At 41.0% G+C, this 18,463-nt stretch overlaps 1 protein-coding gene across 2 annotated transcripts; it reads right to left on the minus strand.

Moving 5' to 3' along the window:
• Positions 1-1,341: 1,341 nt before the first annotated feature.
• Positions 1,342-18,236, minus strand: lnpep (leucyl/cystinyl aminopeptidase). Of its 2 annotated transcripts, XM_086111625.1 has the most exons (22): positions 17,875-18,236; positions 15,469-15,563; positions 12,524-12,726; positions 12,308-12,419; positions 11,174-11,413; positions 9,307-9,497; positions 9,055-9,193; positions 8,223-8,357; positions 8,004-8,124; positions 7,774-7,925; positions 7,556-7,669; positions 6,703-6,834; positions 6,474-6,612; positions 6,199-6,355; positions 5,995-6,083; positions 4,499-4,682; positions 4,258-4,414; positions 3,675-3,859; positions 3,398-3,559; positions 2,760-2,900; positions 2,600-2,681; positions 1,342-2,519 (listed from the first exon to the last, which is right to left on the minus strand). In XM_086111625.1, the coding sequence occupies exons 1-22, from the start codon at positions 17,900-17,902 to the stop codon at positions 2,388-2,390; spliced, it is 3,090 nt and encodes a 1,029-aa protein (XP_085967751.1). In that variant the 5' UTR covers positions 17,903-18,236; the 3' UTR covers positions 1,342-2,387. The 2 variants fall into 2 exon arrangements, with proteins under 2 accessions (XP_085967751.1, XP_085967750.1); XM_086111624.1 differs by having other exon boundaries at positions 7,774-8,124.
• Positions 18,237-18,463: the final 227 nt, after the last annotated feature.

Consider the following 18,463-nt stretch of genomic DNA (forward strand, 5'->3'; position numbering starts at 1 on the left):
CCTGGGACGTTTCATCACTGGTCCACGCTTAATCAATTTGTGGATGAAGGCTCTCAACCATGATTCGATGGAGCCTTAAAGCGTTACAATTAGCTTTTGTAAGTCTTTCCAAATAGATGTAAATTATTTTATTTCTCATCTGTTCTTGAATTCCTTTGCATCATGGCATTTTGTCGCAGCTTTTTGAGATCTTTTGGAGGACTTCATTTTGTCAGAAGGGTTCTACTTCTGTGATTTCTTGATTGAAGTCTGGTGCTAATCGGGCTTGCGTGTGGTTAACGAAAATGAACCAAAAATGTGATTAACTCCAGTAAATTCATGAGGAATCAACTTTTTTTACACAGCGCTTTTATTAGATCTCATTAAATTGTGAATATGTGACCTGACAGTGTATGTAAATTTAATAGATGGGCTGCACTTTTCAAGGGTTTGATATTTTCTGCCTACTTTTAAATGACTTAGTCGACTGATTGCGGGGCGAACGATGTAGATCATGACGCTGTAGACCCACAAAAAAGTGGAAAATGTGCTCCAATAAAAGAAATGAAATAAATACAAAAACATCCCCTACAGGGCAGCACGGTGTGTAATTGGTTGGCACGTCGGCTTCACGGTGCAAAGGTGCAGGGTTCGATTCCGGCTCCTGGAGCCTTCCTGTGTGGAGTTTGCATGTTCGCCCCTGTGCCTGTGTGGGTTTTGTCCGGGTACTCTGGTTTCCTCCCACATTCCAAAAACCTACATGGCAGGTTGATTGGGCACTCCAAATTGTCCCTAGGTGTGATTGTGAGCACGAATGGTTCTTTGCCTATGTGTGCCCTGCGATTGGCATGCAACCAGTTCAGGGTGATTAGAAAATGGATGGATGGACATCCCCTACAAAAACACCTGCGAACTCTCAATGGGTGGCGTCTTTTTAATCAAGTTTTCCTTTTTGTCTGTACAAAGCACATTACCAGCCGTTCTGTTCCCCAAACACGTGACCATTGAGTCATGTGACCTGATAAGTATCTTTGGCATTGCTCAAGTGTGTCAGCACTTTTGGAAGGCTACGCCTTACGATGATGATATCTCATCTTCTGTCTCATACCACATCATTACACCAACTTATTGCTGGCGCCCAAAACGAAATAGAAACAAACTGACACAAATGAGCGGAGCATCCTAAAAGGGCCCGCTTTAAAATTTTTGTCCATTGCGAGACTGTGTACTATTCATAGGAATCCATGAGAGGTGTGTGAGAGTCAATTAAAGTCTAAGCAGCAAGTGCACAGTACATCTGTCAGAAAAATACACAGTGGAGCAAAACTGATAGTGAGGATGCGGTCAAGTAAAGATGATAAATAGGGTGACAGCTTTTTATTCTGGAGATGGAGTAACTTTAAGCCATTGTATGAGGCAATTGTGGACAATTACCGGTACCCGAAATAAACATTCTTCTATACACGAGAGCCCTTATACAAACAACACCTTCATAAGTGGCCTCCTGCAAACACAGTAAAAAGTATGAGCAGAAGAGCCTTCATCAAATGTTATCAATAAATGTCCGCTATACATTTTATGTACAGAAGAAAAAGCTAAAATTCAAGTGGAGCAAAATCAAGACTAGAGATTAAATAAAAACGGCACATCCAAAACTGTTTCTGTATTTACATTTACATTATAATTCTAGAATTTTACAAGAACATCGGATCATTGCTGCAAACTTTTTAGGTGACCAGTGTGCTGCTTGCTTCAGTTAAGACACGTTGGTTGCTTTTAAACCCGCAGTGGTTTACTGCGCCATCTCCTGTACATTGTGGGAAGGACTTTTTTTTTTTTTTTTTTTTTTTGGCCGACCAACCACTTCCTCACCCCTTCCAAAATATTGAACGCTGCAGGATGCATAATTGCAGGCTGCCATTGTTTCTCTTCAGATTTTATCAAGAGGAGCCAATGCAAATTTGACTTGTGCAGAGGAGTCGGCATGTTAAAGCAGAGATGCCGTCTAGGGCTCATGGAACAGGAAACAGTGTTGACTCATGTACCTGCTCTTTTGGGAGCAGCCATTAAACAGCTCATACAGTCACTGATTGAAAGGGTTTTGTAAAGAAAAAGTGGATCGCATGATTGTCTGATGTGAGGTTTGGTCGACAGCTTCAAGTGTGAGGAGTGTTTAGGTCTGACATCTTTCTGCCAGATACAATCAGAGCCGCCCTGAGCTAGCTAAAAATCTCACGGGAGCCATACACGAGAGGTTACCCCGTCCAGCTCAAATCAGACTACACAGAGCTTAGAGGCAAAAGTGCAAACTTTGCGGTTGTCTTGACAACGTACCCCAGTCGGCCAGCTAAACTGCTACTGGGGGGCAGCGGAGGTGAGTGGAGAACGGAAGGAGTGCCTGGCCCGCATTAAAGCCGTTTACGGAGAGAGGGGAGATTCCTCTCCATCCAACGTTGGTTCAGTCGGATGGTCTCCAGCGCTTCCCGCGCGCTTCGCAACTGAGAGCCGCTCTCCCTCACGCTGGAGAAGAACCATTGCACCTGCACAACGCACGCACGCACAAACAACAAAGTATAAGACAACACCCACTGAACTTTTATTCTTGGATCAAAATATATACCTGATTAAAATGTGACTCTGCAGAAAACTGAGAGGTGACAGCCTTGATGATTGATTGCAGGGAATATGAACCTATGGGAAACCTACAAGCAAAAACACTAATTAGATTCTGTTTTGTCCTCATGTATGAAACCACTTTCTTCTTAAAACACGCCACACACATTTGTGTGATCTGGTTCCAGTTGTCTTGAACGAAGTCCCAAGCAATCAAGTTGCCAGCAAGGTTTTGGCAGACGGTTCTGAAGAGCAAGGGAAGGTACTGTGCCTTGATGGTCTTTCCATTCAAACCGACATTGAGAAGCCTGAAAGGAACAACATAGGCGTAATGAGCAAAAAATTCGTTTCAGGCACACACCAAAAAAATAAAATAAGACCAAACATTTTAATCTCATAACGAAACTTAAATCCAACAGCGTAAACCCAAGAAGTCATACCACCAAGACACAAAATGGCAAGTCAGCTTTTCAATAGACGTATGCGTGTGTACGTGTGCGGGAGCTTTCAAAATTGGACGGTTCTCTCTGGGACTTCATTAAAATGCACTGTATGAACGTTTTGCAAAAATGAACAGGGATCAACTGAAAACTTGTAGGTTCGACTTCATCTTTCTCACCGTCAACGAGTCGAACCACAGTTGCAAAATGCTGTTGCTGCGAACACAATACTGAACAGAATAGTTTTGTTTTGTTTCAGAATGATATTGTTATATTTTTCCGAAAGCAGACCAGAAAACCCTCAACTCTAATCGGCTTATTAGAAAGTATGCGATGATGAATGTGTTGATCCAGGCAACACTTACCACACAATTTTCTGTGCGTCCTGTGTGGAAGCTAAGCCCCGTATCATATTTTTCTTCTCGGAGTCGTAAGTGGCATAGTGATACATGGAGAGCAAAGTCTCCCAGTCTTCATTGGACTGAGCTGCCACACGGAATACAACTCGCTGCAGATCACCCGAAATCCTACCAAAAAGATTTTTTTTTTTAAATCACATTTCAGGTTATGAGCATCTCCTTCTGTCAACAGTAATTTCATTTGAATCATGTAGTTGTAGATTCAGTACAAAACTTTACTCACTGGAAGGTTCCGTTGGATTCGACATACTGCTTAAACATGCCTTTTGCGTGCTGCTTGCATTTGTCTTGCCCCAGATCACAGGCCGTCTCCAAGAGTGCAAATCGCAGATACTGTTTGGACACACTCTCCTCCTTGTCCCAGGTTTGGTTATCCATCAGTGCACCGTACTGATTCAGAATATATCTCTGCAAATATTTCAAGGAGAAGTCAAATGTTAACTTGAAACGTTTAAAAAGAAAAATAAACAGCATGTGGTCAAAGATGGATCAAAAGGTTTTCTCAAAGTGATTAGATCACATTTTTGGGGGGGCATGTGCCATGATTAACTCACAAATTCAAATCAGGGAAACCCAACCGGTCCGGAAGACCAAAAAGAAATTGCAACGTACTTATAAATCTGTTAATGGAAACAAATGTTAAAATGAAAAGTTCCGCATTACATTACACCAAGCCGTCCGTACAGTTCAGGGAGCAAAAGGACAGATCAGATAACTTAGTTTGGCACACTTTTATTCATGTAACCTCCCTAACCAAAGCACACTCAAAAACATTTCCCAATATCCTTTCTACTGTGTGTGCGCACCTTCATGCGGGCGCAGAGGCCCTGCTCGTATCTTTTGTGCAGCATCTGGTAGATGTGGTTAAGCTGCAGCAAGGCCTCCCTTATAGGACTCGTCTCAGTTTCATTTGGCATGTACTTTAGAAGGCTGAAAACTTGGCGGAAGGACACGCGCCCCAGTCTGAGGTGAAGCGAAAAACAGTGTTTAAAAAAAACGATGAAAAATGAACACAACTACATAAGGGTGTTTGATTTGTAAACCCACTCGGAGAGAGCAAAGATGTCATGTATCAGCGAAGCACGATCCTCCTGTGTGAGAACTTGGAAGTCGTTGGACAAGGCGTCTGCCAAAGCAGCCCAGCCTTCGTCTCCATAGTCAACGATGTAGAAGCCTGTGCTCCTGTAGTTCAGCTTCAGCCATTTCACAGTTTCAGGCACCTTCAGAGTGCCTAAGAAGAAGACATGCAAAACGGTTTCAACGAATTAGCACTTAGCATGCGCAAACTTTGGCAACTAATTACACTTTAATAATAGGCCTGCAGCGAGCGTATATTGTGGTATTTGGATATCCGAGCGATTCCTTCAATGAAACTATGAAAATTAAAATAATGCATCAAAACCGAAAATCAAGCAAGGAAATCACAAAATAAATTCTATAGTCCCCCCCTGCAGAATTAATTTTGGCATTTTCTTGAGCGTAGCTCCAGCAGAACGATCAGCCTCCCTCCAGAATTTATTTTGTGATTTCCTCGTTTGTGAATACAGTACACAACAAGGGAATAAATAACAAACACTTCTGAGACAGTCCTGTCACCTACATTTTACTGACATCTGATCGTTCTGTTGGAGCTACGCTCAAGGAAATGCCAAAATTAATTCTGTAGGAGGGAGGGGGGGGGGCTATAGAATTTATTTTGTGATTTCCTCGCTTTATTTTCTGTTTTGATGCATTATTTTCAATTTTCGTAGTTTCGGTGAAGTAATCGTTAATTTACGTTTTTCGGAGGCGGTCTTGAACGCCTCACGAGTCAAACGGAAGGAGCATAGCTCTATCTAGTGGATGCATTGTAGATTGCGTTTTATAATCCAAGGCGTCCAATATATGAAAAAAAAATACAAAATCGGCCATTCATTGAAGGTGCGCCTCATAATTCAGTGCGCCTTTTAGTGTGGAAAATACGGTGGAAAGCACACTTGAGTAAGGCTGGTTTATTAAAAAGTGATCAGCAGGAACGGCAACTCTATCAGGCTGCAAGCATCAAAGTCTGCGGAGTTGTTGACGTCTAGTAACTTGAGCGCTGCCAGCGAAAAATGCTGCTAGCGCTAAACGCTGGCAACAGGCACTATACAAAACAGTATCAGCATAATTAAGTCGTTGTTTTTGTGACCTTTAGTAATTAACGATCCCATACTATTTCAGGACAAGTAGCAACCTTTTGTGATGGCAATAAACACCTCAAACGCAGTCTGGAAGAAAAGTGAAATCAGCCGCATCGCTCCTACATGCTGCTGAGAACAACTTCAACATTAAAGCGAACCTAGGCATTGATGTCCATATATTATTTGGTCAGGTAAGGTTTATTTTGAAGTTGGCTTTCTGGTTTTCTCATGTTGCTGTCATGTGTAGCATGAACAATTGTTGCTGCAATGAATGAATGAAGCGGGTACTCAAGGTAGATTAAAAATCCCGGAGCATTTTTTTTTTAAACTGAGGTACTCAAATTACTAGATATTGATCGATATTAGAAAATTGTCATTCACCTGACTTGGTCTTCAGCATGAACACTTGTCTGCATTCAGGGGCCAAACCACAGCTGTCATTCACATATGTCACTGGAATAGTCCACAAGCTAGGAGAGAGTGCATAATAAAATAGACCTTTGCTCTGGTGATTTCCCATGACCACGTTACACAAGGAAGAAAGAAAAGGGGCAAGAGGAGGGTGAGGAAGGGAATTTAGCTCACCTGGAGGAATATGTGCTGCTGTCTACCGTGAGCTGGAAAATCTCCTGTTTAAGAGTCACTTCATCCCCCTTACGGGAGACTGTAACCAAAGGGAAGCCTTTCTGGGATGTCCATGACCTCATCATTTCTGACACATTTGGACTCTGACTTGAGACCTCTACCTAAGGACCCCCCACCCCCATCCACCCCGCCCAAAAAAAAAAAAAAAAAATCCAAGAGTTGTCAGCATCATTATTCTTTTATCCCAACATAATCACAGAATAACAACAATGCACCTACCTCAGTCAGACTGTTCCAGAGGTCATCAGTGTCAGTGTTTAAACCGGAGAACTGTTTTAGATACTGAATAATACCTTTTCTGAACTGCTGGTCACCAGGCAAAGAGGCGTTCAACATCAGGAGAATGGAAGCCCCCTGCAAGACCAAAAGACAACACATTTTCATGGCGACCTGAATTATTCATCCAATAGACAGGAACTATAATAAAAATATAGAGAAGTGCACCTTCATATAGGACACAGAGTCGAACATCTCTTGCACCTGCTCTGCTGTATTGACTTCGGTAGAGACAGCGTGGGAGGAGTTTAGTGCATCTTGGTCCAATGCTCTGAATCGAACCTCTAAGAACAAGTTGCCCTTCAAACACAAACGCTTAAAACTTAATAGCAAAATACAAACCTGTAGCACAACACCTGAGATGGTGACACACTGACCAACTGTTGTGAAAATGAGATGAGACCATCCAGCATCATTAACTCTTTTATTCCCCATGACGTATAAATACGTCCAGAAAAGCCACTACAACCGCCTACCTACCCATGACGTAATTATATACTTTTTTTTGCGTCGTGCAGTGCAAAAGCGCCTGACGCAGCCTGAAATGAGAATTTTCAAATTGAAAATCTTTTAATAACCACATTTGAGGCAGCTTTCCATGAGGAGTCCAAAATGAATGAATCCTAATCAATCATTTTTCAGTTCAAGGATGTCAGTAAACTATAATTTGACATGTGAAGAAAATAACATTTATAATTTTTTCAGATTTTTATAAAACATTGAATAAAAATAATGACTCATTCTAATTATGATTTTTAGCAAGAAACAATATGTCATATCAGTTAGGACATTTTTACAATATACGTATGTAGTTAACCGTTACAGAAACATGACTGTGAAAACTCTCATTCATCCAAATCGAACAACAGAGCATTATAGAAAATGAAAATACAAATGACTACTACTGCTAATTTAGGGCACTTGTAGCATACAACTGCCTTCAAACTCATCAAACCTTTGACTAACTGGTGGTGTGAAAAGTTTGTTCACCACTTTATGTGTAGACTTGAAGACCACTTACCATGTCAAGCTGTGGCATGAGTATCTGCAGTGACGTGAACTGCATGTAAGTGGCAAAGCCTTCGTTGAGCCACAGGTCACTCCACCAACTCATTGTGACAAAATTTCCAAACCACTGGAACACATAAGTGCTACATTATTTCAGCCGCATCCTCTTATTTCAGTACAATGTTGGTTAAAAAATAATAATAATAAATAAATACAATAACAAACAAGTACCTGATGAGCCAGCTCATGTGCAATGACTGAAGCAACATCTTGTTTTTCCATAAGGGAGGAGTGTTCCCCCACCAGTAAGTTGCTTTCTCTGAAGGTGAGCAAACCCCAGTTCTCCATGGCTCCTGCCAGGAAGTCTGGGATGGCAACCAAGTCTGACAAAGAAGAAAATAAGATTACAGTGTGGTCTTTAATGCTAGGTTGGGGACGGGGGGTACAATGACAAAGTCTACCAAGTTTCTGCAGGGGATAGTCAATTTCAAAGAAGTCATTGTAAAATTCCAGTAGTTTGGCTGCTGTGTCCAAAGCGTAGTTGGTATGCTCTTTCTTCTGGGGTACACTGTACACAGACACCTACAAATCACATGACACAGATCCAGATTGTCAGCCTGAATGATACAAAAAAAAAACGGATTATCCAAATAGGAAAGCACTTCATAAATCAACCCTACCAGAGTGTCAGAGACGTTTCTGCTCACAGCGGCGAAGTTACCAATAATGAATGCCACCAAGTAAGTGCTCATGTTGACACTGGTCTTTGCAAACTCATCCTGCTGGAGGTCACTGGAAAGGTGCGTGGTCTTTGCCTGAGACATACATTGTAGGGTGTGTGGGTTTTTGGTTCCTCAGACAAATTGTACTTATCGGTAAATAAAATATCCGCATGCCAAGAACTTAAAGTTGCAAGGAGGACGAAGATGATGTGTGTGATTCCCAAAAAAAGAAAAAGAAACTAATACTAACCCTTACAATAGAATCACGAGCCACAACATTGAAAAGAGATCCAATATGTGAATTCTGCCTTTACACTGATAAATGACATTCCATTTTGATTGCTCCTCTCAGAGACATAATAAATTACCTAACATGATTGTGTTTTATTGTGGGTGTAGTATTGTGTACACCCAGGACAAAAATAATAAAAATCGTCTTGGTTTTATTTCTCCTTATGATTGCACAGGTAGACTTTATGTGATGGACATAAGGAGTGTCCCCTACTTGGGTCATGCATTCCCATTTTAAACTTCATTCTGTCTCTTACCATCTTGATTGATTGAAAATGGAAAAAGCCATGTAGAGGGGAAAAAAAGTGAAGCTGTGTTAGCGCACCTCCCCTTCAATTCAGAGGCTCTCTTATCACAAAGCAGACAGGCACAAGTCATACTTTATCGTCATTTTCACTCGACAAGTCACCACTTCCAATGACAAAATTCAGGCTGCAAGACTTGAAACGAGAATTGGGAGAAATTAAAAACATGAATAACTACAATAACCCTAAAGTACCTTAGGCATGTTGGAGAGTGCCATGTGCTCTGGTTTCCTGTTGATTTTCACCAGAAAGGTGGCTTTAAATGATGGCTCATCAAAGCAAGGGAAGGCATTTCGCGCATATAATGGCTCGAACTGGGTAGCAGCTAGGACCCTGGGGAAAAAGGATTTCTTATTTAGTTTTCTTTTGTATGTCTAGTGACAAGTGTTAGATTGTAAATAAAGTCTGCGCATTATTTTAGGAGATTCTCCCGTGGCTTGATGTACCTTTTGTTTCCCTCGAGATCTATGTAGGAACTATTGTAGAAACCATTGTAGGTGTGTGACAGACTGGCAGTGTAGTCCAGGGTCAACACACAATGCTGGCCTGCCTTCAGCTCTGCAGACAATTTAACAGCTATCTGCTCCATTGGCTTGTTCTCCAGTATTGTGACATCACTGGCCTCCCCATCACCAAGCTGGAAGAGAGAAAGCTCAAGTTAACAACGACCACACCCCACATTAAAATGATTCCAAGACACGTTTGTCCTAAGTAACAAATTACCGTGCTTTCCACACTGTAAGGCACACCTAAAAGTATTCAATTTTCTCAAAAGCCGATAGTGGGCCCTGTAATCTCTTTATATTGGGTTGTTCCCCTGTTAGTGTTCCTATGACATCTAGTGGTGATTATTAGCAGGAACCAATTGCAACCTAAAAGGGTTCTGCCCGACACTAATTGACATGAGCATTCGCCGACACACACTCAGACTTTGTTAGCTCCGCGCAGCCATGATGAAACTAAGATAATACCAAAAGCACAGTTAACTACTGACTAAACGAAGGAGAAAGGAGACAAGCAAGACTTCTAAGCATATTTAGCCGCTTGTGGATGTGAGCCCATGAGATGTGTGTGCCTTTTTGTTGAATCAATTGTCTTTATAACTTTTGTCTTTCATTTACCGTTTTGTAATGTCATTTGGATTTATATGTTTCATGTCCATGTTTGTGACCAGTTCTCATAGCTTTGTTACAGCTGCAGCGGTTGTGAAGGCTCTGTATATATGAAGCTGTATTCAATTGTATTGTATTCCTTTAGAATAGCACCATCTAGTGGATGCATAGCGCAACCGCAGCCACTATTGGAGCTTTGATTCCATGCGCCTTATAATGCAGTGCGCCCAATATATGAAAACAGTTTTAAAATAGGCCATTCATTGAAGGTGCAATTTATAATCCGAAGTGCCTCATAGTGCAGAAACTACTGTACTTATCATACAACTAGTGCAGTGGTTCTTAACCTGGGTTCGATCGAACCCCAAGCGTTCGGTGAATCAGTTTCAGGGGTTCGACGGAGCCTCTGCCATGGAGGGTAAGTCACACCCGACTGAACATGTCATTTAGTTACGACACACCCGCTTGGCCATCACTGGCTGCAGATGATCACATTACATTGCTTGTCCAATCAGTGCTGCGGGAAATTTAGTTCACTCAGTAGTCTACATGTGACTGTCCTGATCGTACGTAGTGTGATAAAAAAAAAAAATGAATACATGCAATGTCGAGCAAAAAAAAGAAAGTGGTCAGACGAATATGTACAACATGGATTCACATGCATCACAGAACGATAGCGTCCTATCTGCATGATTTGTCAAGCCAAATTGAACAATTCTTGTCTTGCACGGGCAAAACTGAAGGAACACTTCTCGAATCATATTTTTATTTTTCGCTCAGGGTTCGGTGGATGTGCATATGAACTGGTTGGGTTCGGTACCTCTCACAAGGTTAAGAACCACTGAACTACTGTCTTTATAATGATCTAATCTCATGAGATTTGAGTCAGAAATATTATTTAAAATGTTTTTCCCAGCAAAATAAGCATTATTGCCTCGGCACCAGTTCTGTGCATATTCAGAAATCCCCACAGCACATACAGTTGATTTTTCCCTTCATGATTTTTGGATATTACGGGATTTGTCCGGATTAGTTGTTACACCAAATTAACCCCCACCCCCTCCCTACCCAACCCCATTTATCCAGTGCCGGTCCCAGCACTGGATAGCACCAGTGACGAGGTGTTCCACAACACATGCAGCACAGCAATTACAGACTGCATGTTGCTATGCTTTCAAAGCCAATTCAACCTAAATCTCACCTTGAATGTAGCTTTGGTAATATTGAGATGAGCACTGTGCAGGACAATGCGCTTGGTGTTGTGAAGTACAAACATGTTGATGACAGTGTGGCCGCTGAAAGTCATGGTGCTCAAATTAGGGCTCAAGGTGAGATCATAGCTGAGAGGACGTATGCTACGAGGGAGCTGGTACTGTGCCCATGGGAAGAGTTCATCATCAGTGCCATTTGACGTCTTGTTCTCTTGTTTAGGGCATCCCGTCTGAAAAATAAATAAATAAATAAATAAAATATTGGACGATTTTCTTGGAGAAATGGCTGACACCAAGAGTCCATTAATCCATTCCCTTTTCTAAACAATCATCAACTCGACATGGAATTTGAAAAGGTCTCGCCCTACTTGGGAACTTCTTGGCGGTTGTACTAACAATCGGGAGAGGTTGAATCAGTGGTTTCAAGAGCGACGTTTTGGAACACGCAACCCGGACAGGGAGCAATGTTGTTGTGATAATCTGTACAGTTTCCAGCGCCTACCTGAGGATGGGCAGAAGGATTAAGCAGGAAATCTTGTCTTTTCTTTGCTCTTAATAGTTGTGATGTGCATTTTGGAATGCTGGTCGGTAATAACTTATAATTCATAATTTCGGCAAAGACATTCAAAATGGTTTTCGGTCCAGACAATTTAATCTTAAATCAGTGGGGTTGTTATAAGAGTAAGGCTTTGGCTGGGTAATGCGTTTACTTTAAAGTAAGATTGTGTCCAACCTCTTAACAAAACATGACCACATTTATTAATGTATAGGTATTGAAGTGCCTCAGAGCTTTTGTGAGTGCTCAATGGTCACCGACTGAAGCGACAGAATCAGAAAGTGGCAACTTGGATGTTGCCCTCTATCATAGAAAGTGGATTTGCGCAACCAGTTATCATGTAAATAAAAATGAAATTATAATCATCATCTTTTTTTAAATGCAAATATGGCGAGGGCATGCAAACTCCACCCTGAAAAGATGTCGTAAAGATTCTAACTCGGAAAGTCATAACTGTGAGGAAGACACGCCAACTACGAGACCTCCAGGCTGGGTGAGTGAGAGTAACAGAGAGAAATTGTGGAACCTGAAATGTTTCAAATGCACAAGGTTGTTCACTTTTGCCTACCTTTGAAAAGATGCACCCGGGTAAAAAGTACAATACCATGGTCATGGAAGCCACTATGACCAGAAATAGCACACAAACAATCATGGTGCGGGCTGAGGGTGGCGAACATGACCTGGGACACAAGAGAAGTAACCAATTTATCTACAGTGCATCTAATTAGTCGAAAAGCACGAGTTTAATTATGAAAATGTCAAGAAGGGGACGAAATCCTGCTACCTGGGTGGAGGCTGTCTGACATAAGGAGAGGCGCTCGATCTCTGGGTGGCACTGCGGTTCATGAAGGACATGCCCAGAAGACGGGCTGAAGACTCGCAGTCCTCTTCATCATCATCCACGTCGTTCTCGCCCAGGCCTCGCACTAGTAGCCGAGAGCTGCGAGGCTCATACACGGCGTCATCTGGGTCTAGAGCCGGAAAGGTCTGAAAGCGCAGTGCACCATCATTGGCTCAATGGACACAAAATGAAGGAAGTGTGAGCAACCTGTTAATATCCAACATCAACAGTATATTCAAAGGTTTGGGCTTTACAATGGTGTTTTTGTGTAAGGAAAAATATCATATACTTTATTTTTAAAAAATACCGTAATTTAAAAGAATGTAAAGATTGAAACAATTTGTATGTCATTATTTAATGCTGCAATCCAATTTAATGGGCTGTGCCCACTTTGGCCACCAGTTGACAGTACAGTACATACAGAGGTGCTGGCACAAAGAATCTTCTTCGACTACTAGTGTGGGTGAATCATGTGCCAGTCGTATGACTCATTTTAATTCAAGAAATTATGCCTGTGAGTGTTATTTTTTGATCTGTCTAAATATGTTGCTCTATTTCTTGTGTTCAAATGTCTGTTGATGAAAGGTCTCGAAAACCTCAACAATGGATGCTAACATTAACACATCAATGGCATTTACCGGTACATGCCATCACTGGGATAAAACAGATTCCGTTTGTCTGTGTGCGTGTTATTAATATTATATATATTTGTAAGTGTACACTGCACCCTAAGCATCCTATCAGCTTAAGTTTCACCCAAAAAGTATTTCATTCTTTTTTTTTGTTGATTTTTTTGATTATTTGATCCTCTCCTCTTTCATCTCTCACTGCTTCAAACAACAAAGTGTATGCAGCAAAAGTGATTAAGATTGCACGACTGTCTGTGTCTAATGTGTTGTGTTGTGTTGTGTTGTGTTACATTGTTATTTTGACTTCAAGATGGCGCCGCGAGAGTGGCTGCCTTTCCAGCAGCTCCTATATTTTGTTCTTCTACTTCTTACTTTCATAACTTTGCTACTGTGAATTGGGAATTTCTCCATTGCAAGACTAATAAAGGATTTCTTATCTTATTTCTTAAAAAATAATATAAAACAAAAAAAGCAGGTCACCTTTAACCTACGGTAGCGCGCGACCTGCATCACCGGAAGTTGTTCGCGGTCAGCAGTCTGCAATTGTAGCTTGAGATCAGAGCTATTGCAATATCTTTTTTTTTTTTTTTAATTCTCATTCAAACTTTGTTTCATTTGCAATTCACCGGTGGCATTGGCAAAGAGTGGTAATATGGAGCGCCAGGAGAAGCATTTTAAAATGGTACACATGAGCTACAATAATGATGTTCATGCATTTAACACTGCAAAAGTGCATCTCATGCCTCCGCTTCAGGTCACCCACTAGAGTAGGCAGTGATTTCCTTTTCACAAACGCAGTCTTGTCTTGTATCTAGTTTACTTTTCTGTTTTGTTCATGAAAGGGGCCGTTATGGCTGTTGCTCATCATGGCACACGTGTGTCCGTGCGTGCGGTAACAGGTTGATTGCGGGAGGTTGGTTGGCTTGAAAAGTAGATCGTCAGTTAGAAAAGGTTCGACACCCCTGCTGGAGATATTACAACATCATAACTTGTCATGTAATTATCTTTGTTTTGTTTAATATGAACTTTCACTTGAATTTGGAGCGGCATTAAAGCTTGAAGCCTTTTTTTTTTGGAAATGAATTGCTCACTATTTGCCAAGTTGCTGCTTATTATTAAATATTTATTATTTATATGGCTTTATTTATATTCTTCTGAACATACTCAACATGGAGTACAACATGGCGCGCTACAAAAAATAAATTACAAAGTACAAAAACAAAGACCCATCTCAAAACAAGGTCAACAAAAAGTTCCAATCTCTGTGTATATGGTTGAGTGAACGCTGGCGCGTTTTGGCTGCCGCTGCTCAACCCGTATTGTTTTGTGTTTTTTGTTATTGTAAAGTGTCCTTGGGTGTCTTGAAAGGCGCTTATAAATCAAATTTATTATTATTATTATTATTATTGCGAAGTGTGCTAAAGTGAATTCACTACCCACCACACAGCTCTTATATCTCATATTTGAGCTCACAAGTCAAGGCAAAAAAAAAAATTTGTCTGAATCTCCGCACTTTCCTCGAAAAAGCCATAAATTCACTGGCTCTCCATACATTTTAGAGTTATTTTCAAGATCCTCTTATTCGTTTTCAAATATCTAAATGACCTCGCGCCACCTTACCTCTCTGAGCTCATCCGCCCCTACACACCTGCCCGGCGCCTCAGGTCTGCGGACCAGACATTATTAGAAGGACCAAGAACTAAACTGAGGCTCAGAGGGGATCGAGCCTTTTCTGTTGCTGGTCCCTCTCTCTGGAATGACCTCCCACTGAACATTTGGCAAGCCTCCTCGCTGCCCATCTTCAAAACCCTCCTCAAAACTCACTTGTATTCTTTGGCATTTCTACTGTTTGGTGCTTTCTACCGTCTTTGTTACCGATTTGTTTTACTGTTTATTGTGCATGTTAAATTGCTCCATGTACAGCACTTTGTATGCAGCGATGGCTGTTCGAAAGTGCTCTATAAATACAATTGAGTTGAGTTCCCTTTACACCTTAAAGCACAAGGCAGGCAATTGTCTTTGCCCAACCAAAGTTGAATTCAATTTTGGTTGTATGCAGGCTTGTTATCAACCTAACTCATGATTTTATTTACTTGATATGTATTGTCATTTATTTGTTAGGGTAGAATCTAGCATTGAATTGACGTAAACGTGCAGATGTACTTAATGTTGTGTGTAGTAAGTGTAGAACGGTTAGGGTGTTTTAAACTGATTGACGTGATTGATGGCATTGTGTACGGTAAAGTGTCTTGAGAGTACCGGATATGCCGCAGAGTCTCTGGCCAGATCCACAACGTCAGGCTCTTCTTCAAACATGCTGTTCTCAATCATGTTCCTTGGTAGGTTGGCTCGCTCTACAGCAGGAAGAAACAAAGTGTATTTAAAAAAATATATATATATATTTATTTTTTTTACTCTTACTCTTTTACTTTACTTTTTTTACTTAACTCACAAGAGGAAATTCCAGATGTTGTCAAAGATGAACGGAGCGTCTGAATATTTTTCACCTCTTCACTCGTGTTAACTTCGAATGAATTACAACAGGATTCATTGTCAAGCAAACCAACACAATCAGCTAAATAAACCACTTGTCTGTCTGAGGCGAGGGTGTGAAAGCTGGTGAATTGTCTTCTACTTTTTCGAGAGATAAGTCTTCGTTCATGCAACACTAATTTACTGGAAATGCAACGTTATTGACATCCTCGCTAAATTGTCATGATTTCTTTCTTGGATTAATTAATAATCAATTTGGCATGACTTAGCGTAAAGTCGTGTACAACTGCACTGAATTATATCGAAAGATCTTGATCATCTTTTTGGTCATTAGATTCAACACTGCTGCCACTTAGCGTGCACTGTTGCAACGCATTATCATAAGATATTGAGGACATCATATTAACATAATGTTTGGGTTTCCAAGTGGAATGTTGCAAAAACAAATGATTGCCAAAGTGTCTCATTTGACAAAGCACAATCTCAGCTTCCTCCAGCATTAAGAAAGTTTGATTGATTGATGGATAGATGTTTATAACAAGGCTATATGTACATGCCTCTGAGGCAATTACTACGTTTTGTCGCTAGAGTGGCTCTACGAGTTCCAAATAATAGAACAATCAATTACAATGTATTGTCTGCTCTTGTCACATGCTACCACAGCACAAGCATGCATTTCCTCAATCTTCCCTTCACCGTGAGCAGTAGCACAAGATGTTCCTTGTCTATAGAAAATTCTCTGGGAGGGAATTTTGTCCTCTGCTCAGTTCCCAAACAATGAATGGCATGTTTAGCTTCCTAATTCAATATTAGTCCATGTAGTAAAACATGGACCCATGCTAATTCCCTGCATTTCTTCATCCTAAGTTGTGTAAAGATGATATCTGGCCGATAGGTGAAGAGGAAATGATGTGAAGGGGAAATGTGCCTTCAAATGGTGATATTAAAAAGACGTTGCAATGTATAAACGCTAATTGCAAATGGGGGTGGGGGGATGGGGGGGTCAACTTCATACATTCTGGCACACGGGCGTCTGTCTGTTGGCTTCACACTGACTGCACAAATGCCTATTAATAGGTAAGGAACTCTGCACTAGGTAATGTGTAATATCCATAGAAGGAGAGAATAAAAATACTACTTGAAATAAGCCAGATGATAATAGTGTCATATAAACTAAAACAATAAAAATATGTGTATCCAAATTATCAATTAAATCGTACAATCCAGAACTCAGAGAATTATGCCGCTCAAGCTGCAGAAAACAATGTGTATTCAAAACTGAGAGCAAGCCAAGGATCAACGTGTTTTGCTTTTTCTTTGGCTTTCGGAGGACACGGCGCAACAAAGGATGTTAAAAGAAGAGAATAAGAGCAGAAAGCAGAAGAGAAAAATGTAGGCAGGAAGTAACGTAAAGTATACTTAAGTAGCAAGAAGTACGAACGTTAAAAAATTAGATGATGTGGCGTATCTGCGAATCAAAAGATCATCTTATCATACATGTTTAAGTAAATTAGTAATTAAATTGAATGTTTTTTTCTTAATTTTATGATATTTTATCAAAAATAGGTGAGAGACAAACGTTTCCTTTTTTATCACTTGATGTTCAGCACATTGTACACATATCAAAAGAGCAGAGAATAAGGTACTGTATTAGCTTTTGCCCTGTTGTCGACTATAAAAGGAAACTCTTAAAGGTGATTTGGGTCGTTTATCCAAACGACAACAATAAGGAAGTGCTTTTGGCATCCATTGGTAACATTAGTTTGACAACACCTCTCATGGTTTCTGACATCTGACTTACAATGTGATTGTTTGTTTTGTCAATAACGTCCTGGATATATTTGGGACGACAGCAGAGGTTATTGATCATCGGTCGGGAAAGCGAAGCTGAGCACGACTTATGTGCTCAAAACGCCGTGACTAAACGCGGTTAACAATCTCAAATCTAAATAGAAAGCGGAAGCACGACCGTGTTTGGTTTGCTTCTAAGGTGATCGATTGTACGTTGAGTTATTAGCGCCCTCCTAAAAAGCGTCAAATTGACCTCTCGCAACATGTGTCCGCGGCACAAAGTCACTCACAATGAATGGTTATTCTTAGCGAGCTTGCTTGCTGTTAGCATGCTGTCACGTACTGTACACCGCCCGTACAGTAACCTTCTTACTTCCTTACCTGTACTGTTATAGTCAAAGGGATCCATAGCAGGTTATTGGAGGGAGGTCCTTACGTCCAGGGAGCAGGATATTTGGACACGTTTAGATCCGACGTATGGCTATAATGGCCGGGCACCTCACCAAACTGCCTGCCTGCTTGTCTGCAACCCGTCCTCACAACACCAACACCAGCTACGTAGTAGCTAAAGCCAACTTCTCATAATTGTAGTTCACTCACTTCAAAAGATTATTGTATGCAGTCACGTTACACAAACGAAAAGAACATACACATACATACGCCAATATTTGTTCGGGAACGGTAGCTCATATTATGTACTACGACAGATGGCACTCTGCTGCCTCGCTGACCAGTTGTTGACAACTGACCCAAGACTCGCATCCTATTGGCTAACTGTTAAGAGGCGGGGCTACATTAAAAAGCATACAGTACTATCCCGCAGAACCGGAAAAACAAACTTTGACGTCATGGCTCTCAACGATTTTGTACCCCCTCCTACCCCCCACCCACCACACAAACACACACACACTCATCCGAACGAGAAACTTTCTCATCCTAATGAGAAAATTGTCTCGTTCTATTGAGAAAC

This window comes from Hippocampus guttulatus, chromosome 5 (genome assembly GCF_054856545.1).
Source record: "Hippocampus guttulatus isolate MCC_2025c chromosome 5, RoL_Hgut_1.0, whole genome shotgun sequence".
Lineage (NCBI taxonomy): Eukaryota > Metazoa > Chordata > Actinopteri > Syngnathiformes > Syngnathidae > Hippocampus > Hippocampus guttulatus.

Bases quoted from the DNA above. Each gene is read 5' to 3' on its own strand.
- lnpep (XM_086111624.1), bottom strand. From the start codon at position 17,902: ATGGATCCCTTTGACTATAACAGTACAG. The intron at 8,125-8,222 runs GTAGGGTTGATT...TGTGATTTGTAG, and splicing joins GAAACGTCTCTGACACTCTG to GTGTCTGTGTACAGTGTACC. The intron at 6,356-6,473 runs GTGCATTGTTGT...GTCCTTAGGTAG, and splicing joins GAACAGTCTGACTGAGGTAG to AGGTCTCAAGTCAGAGTCCA.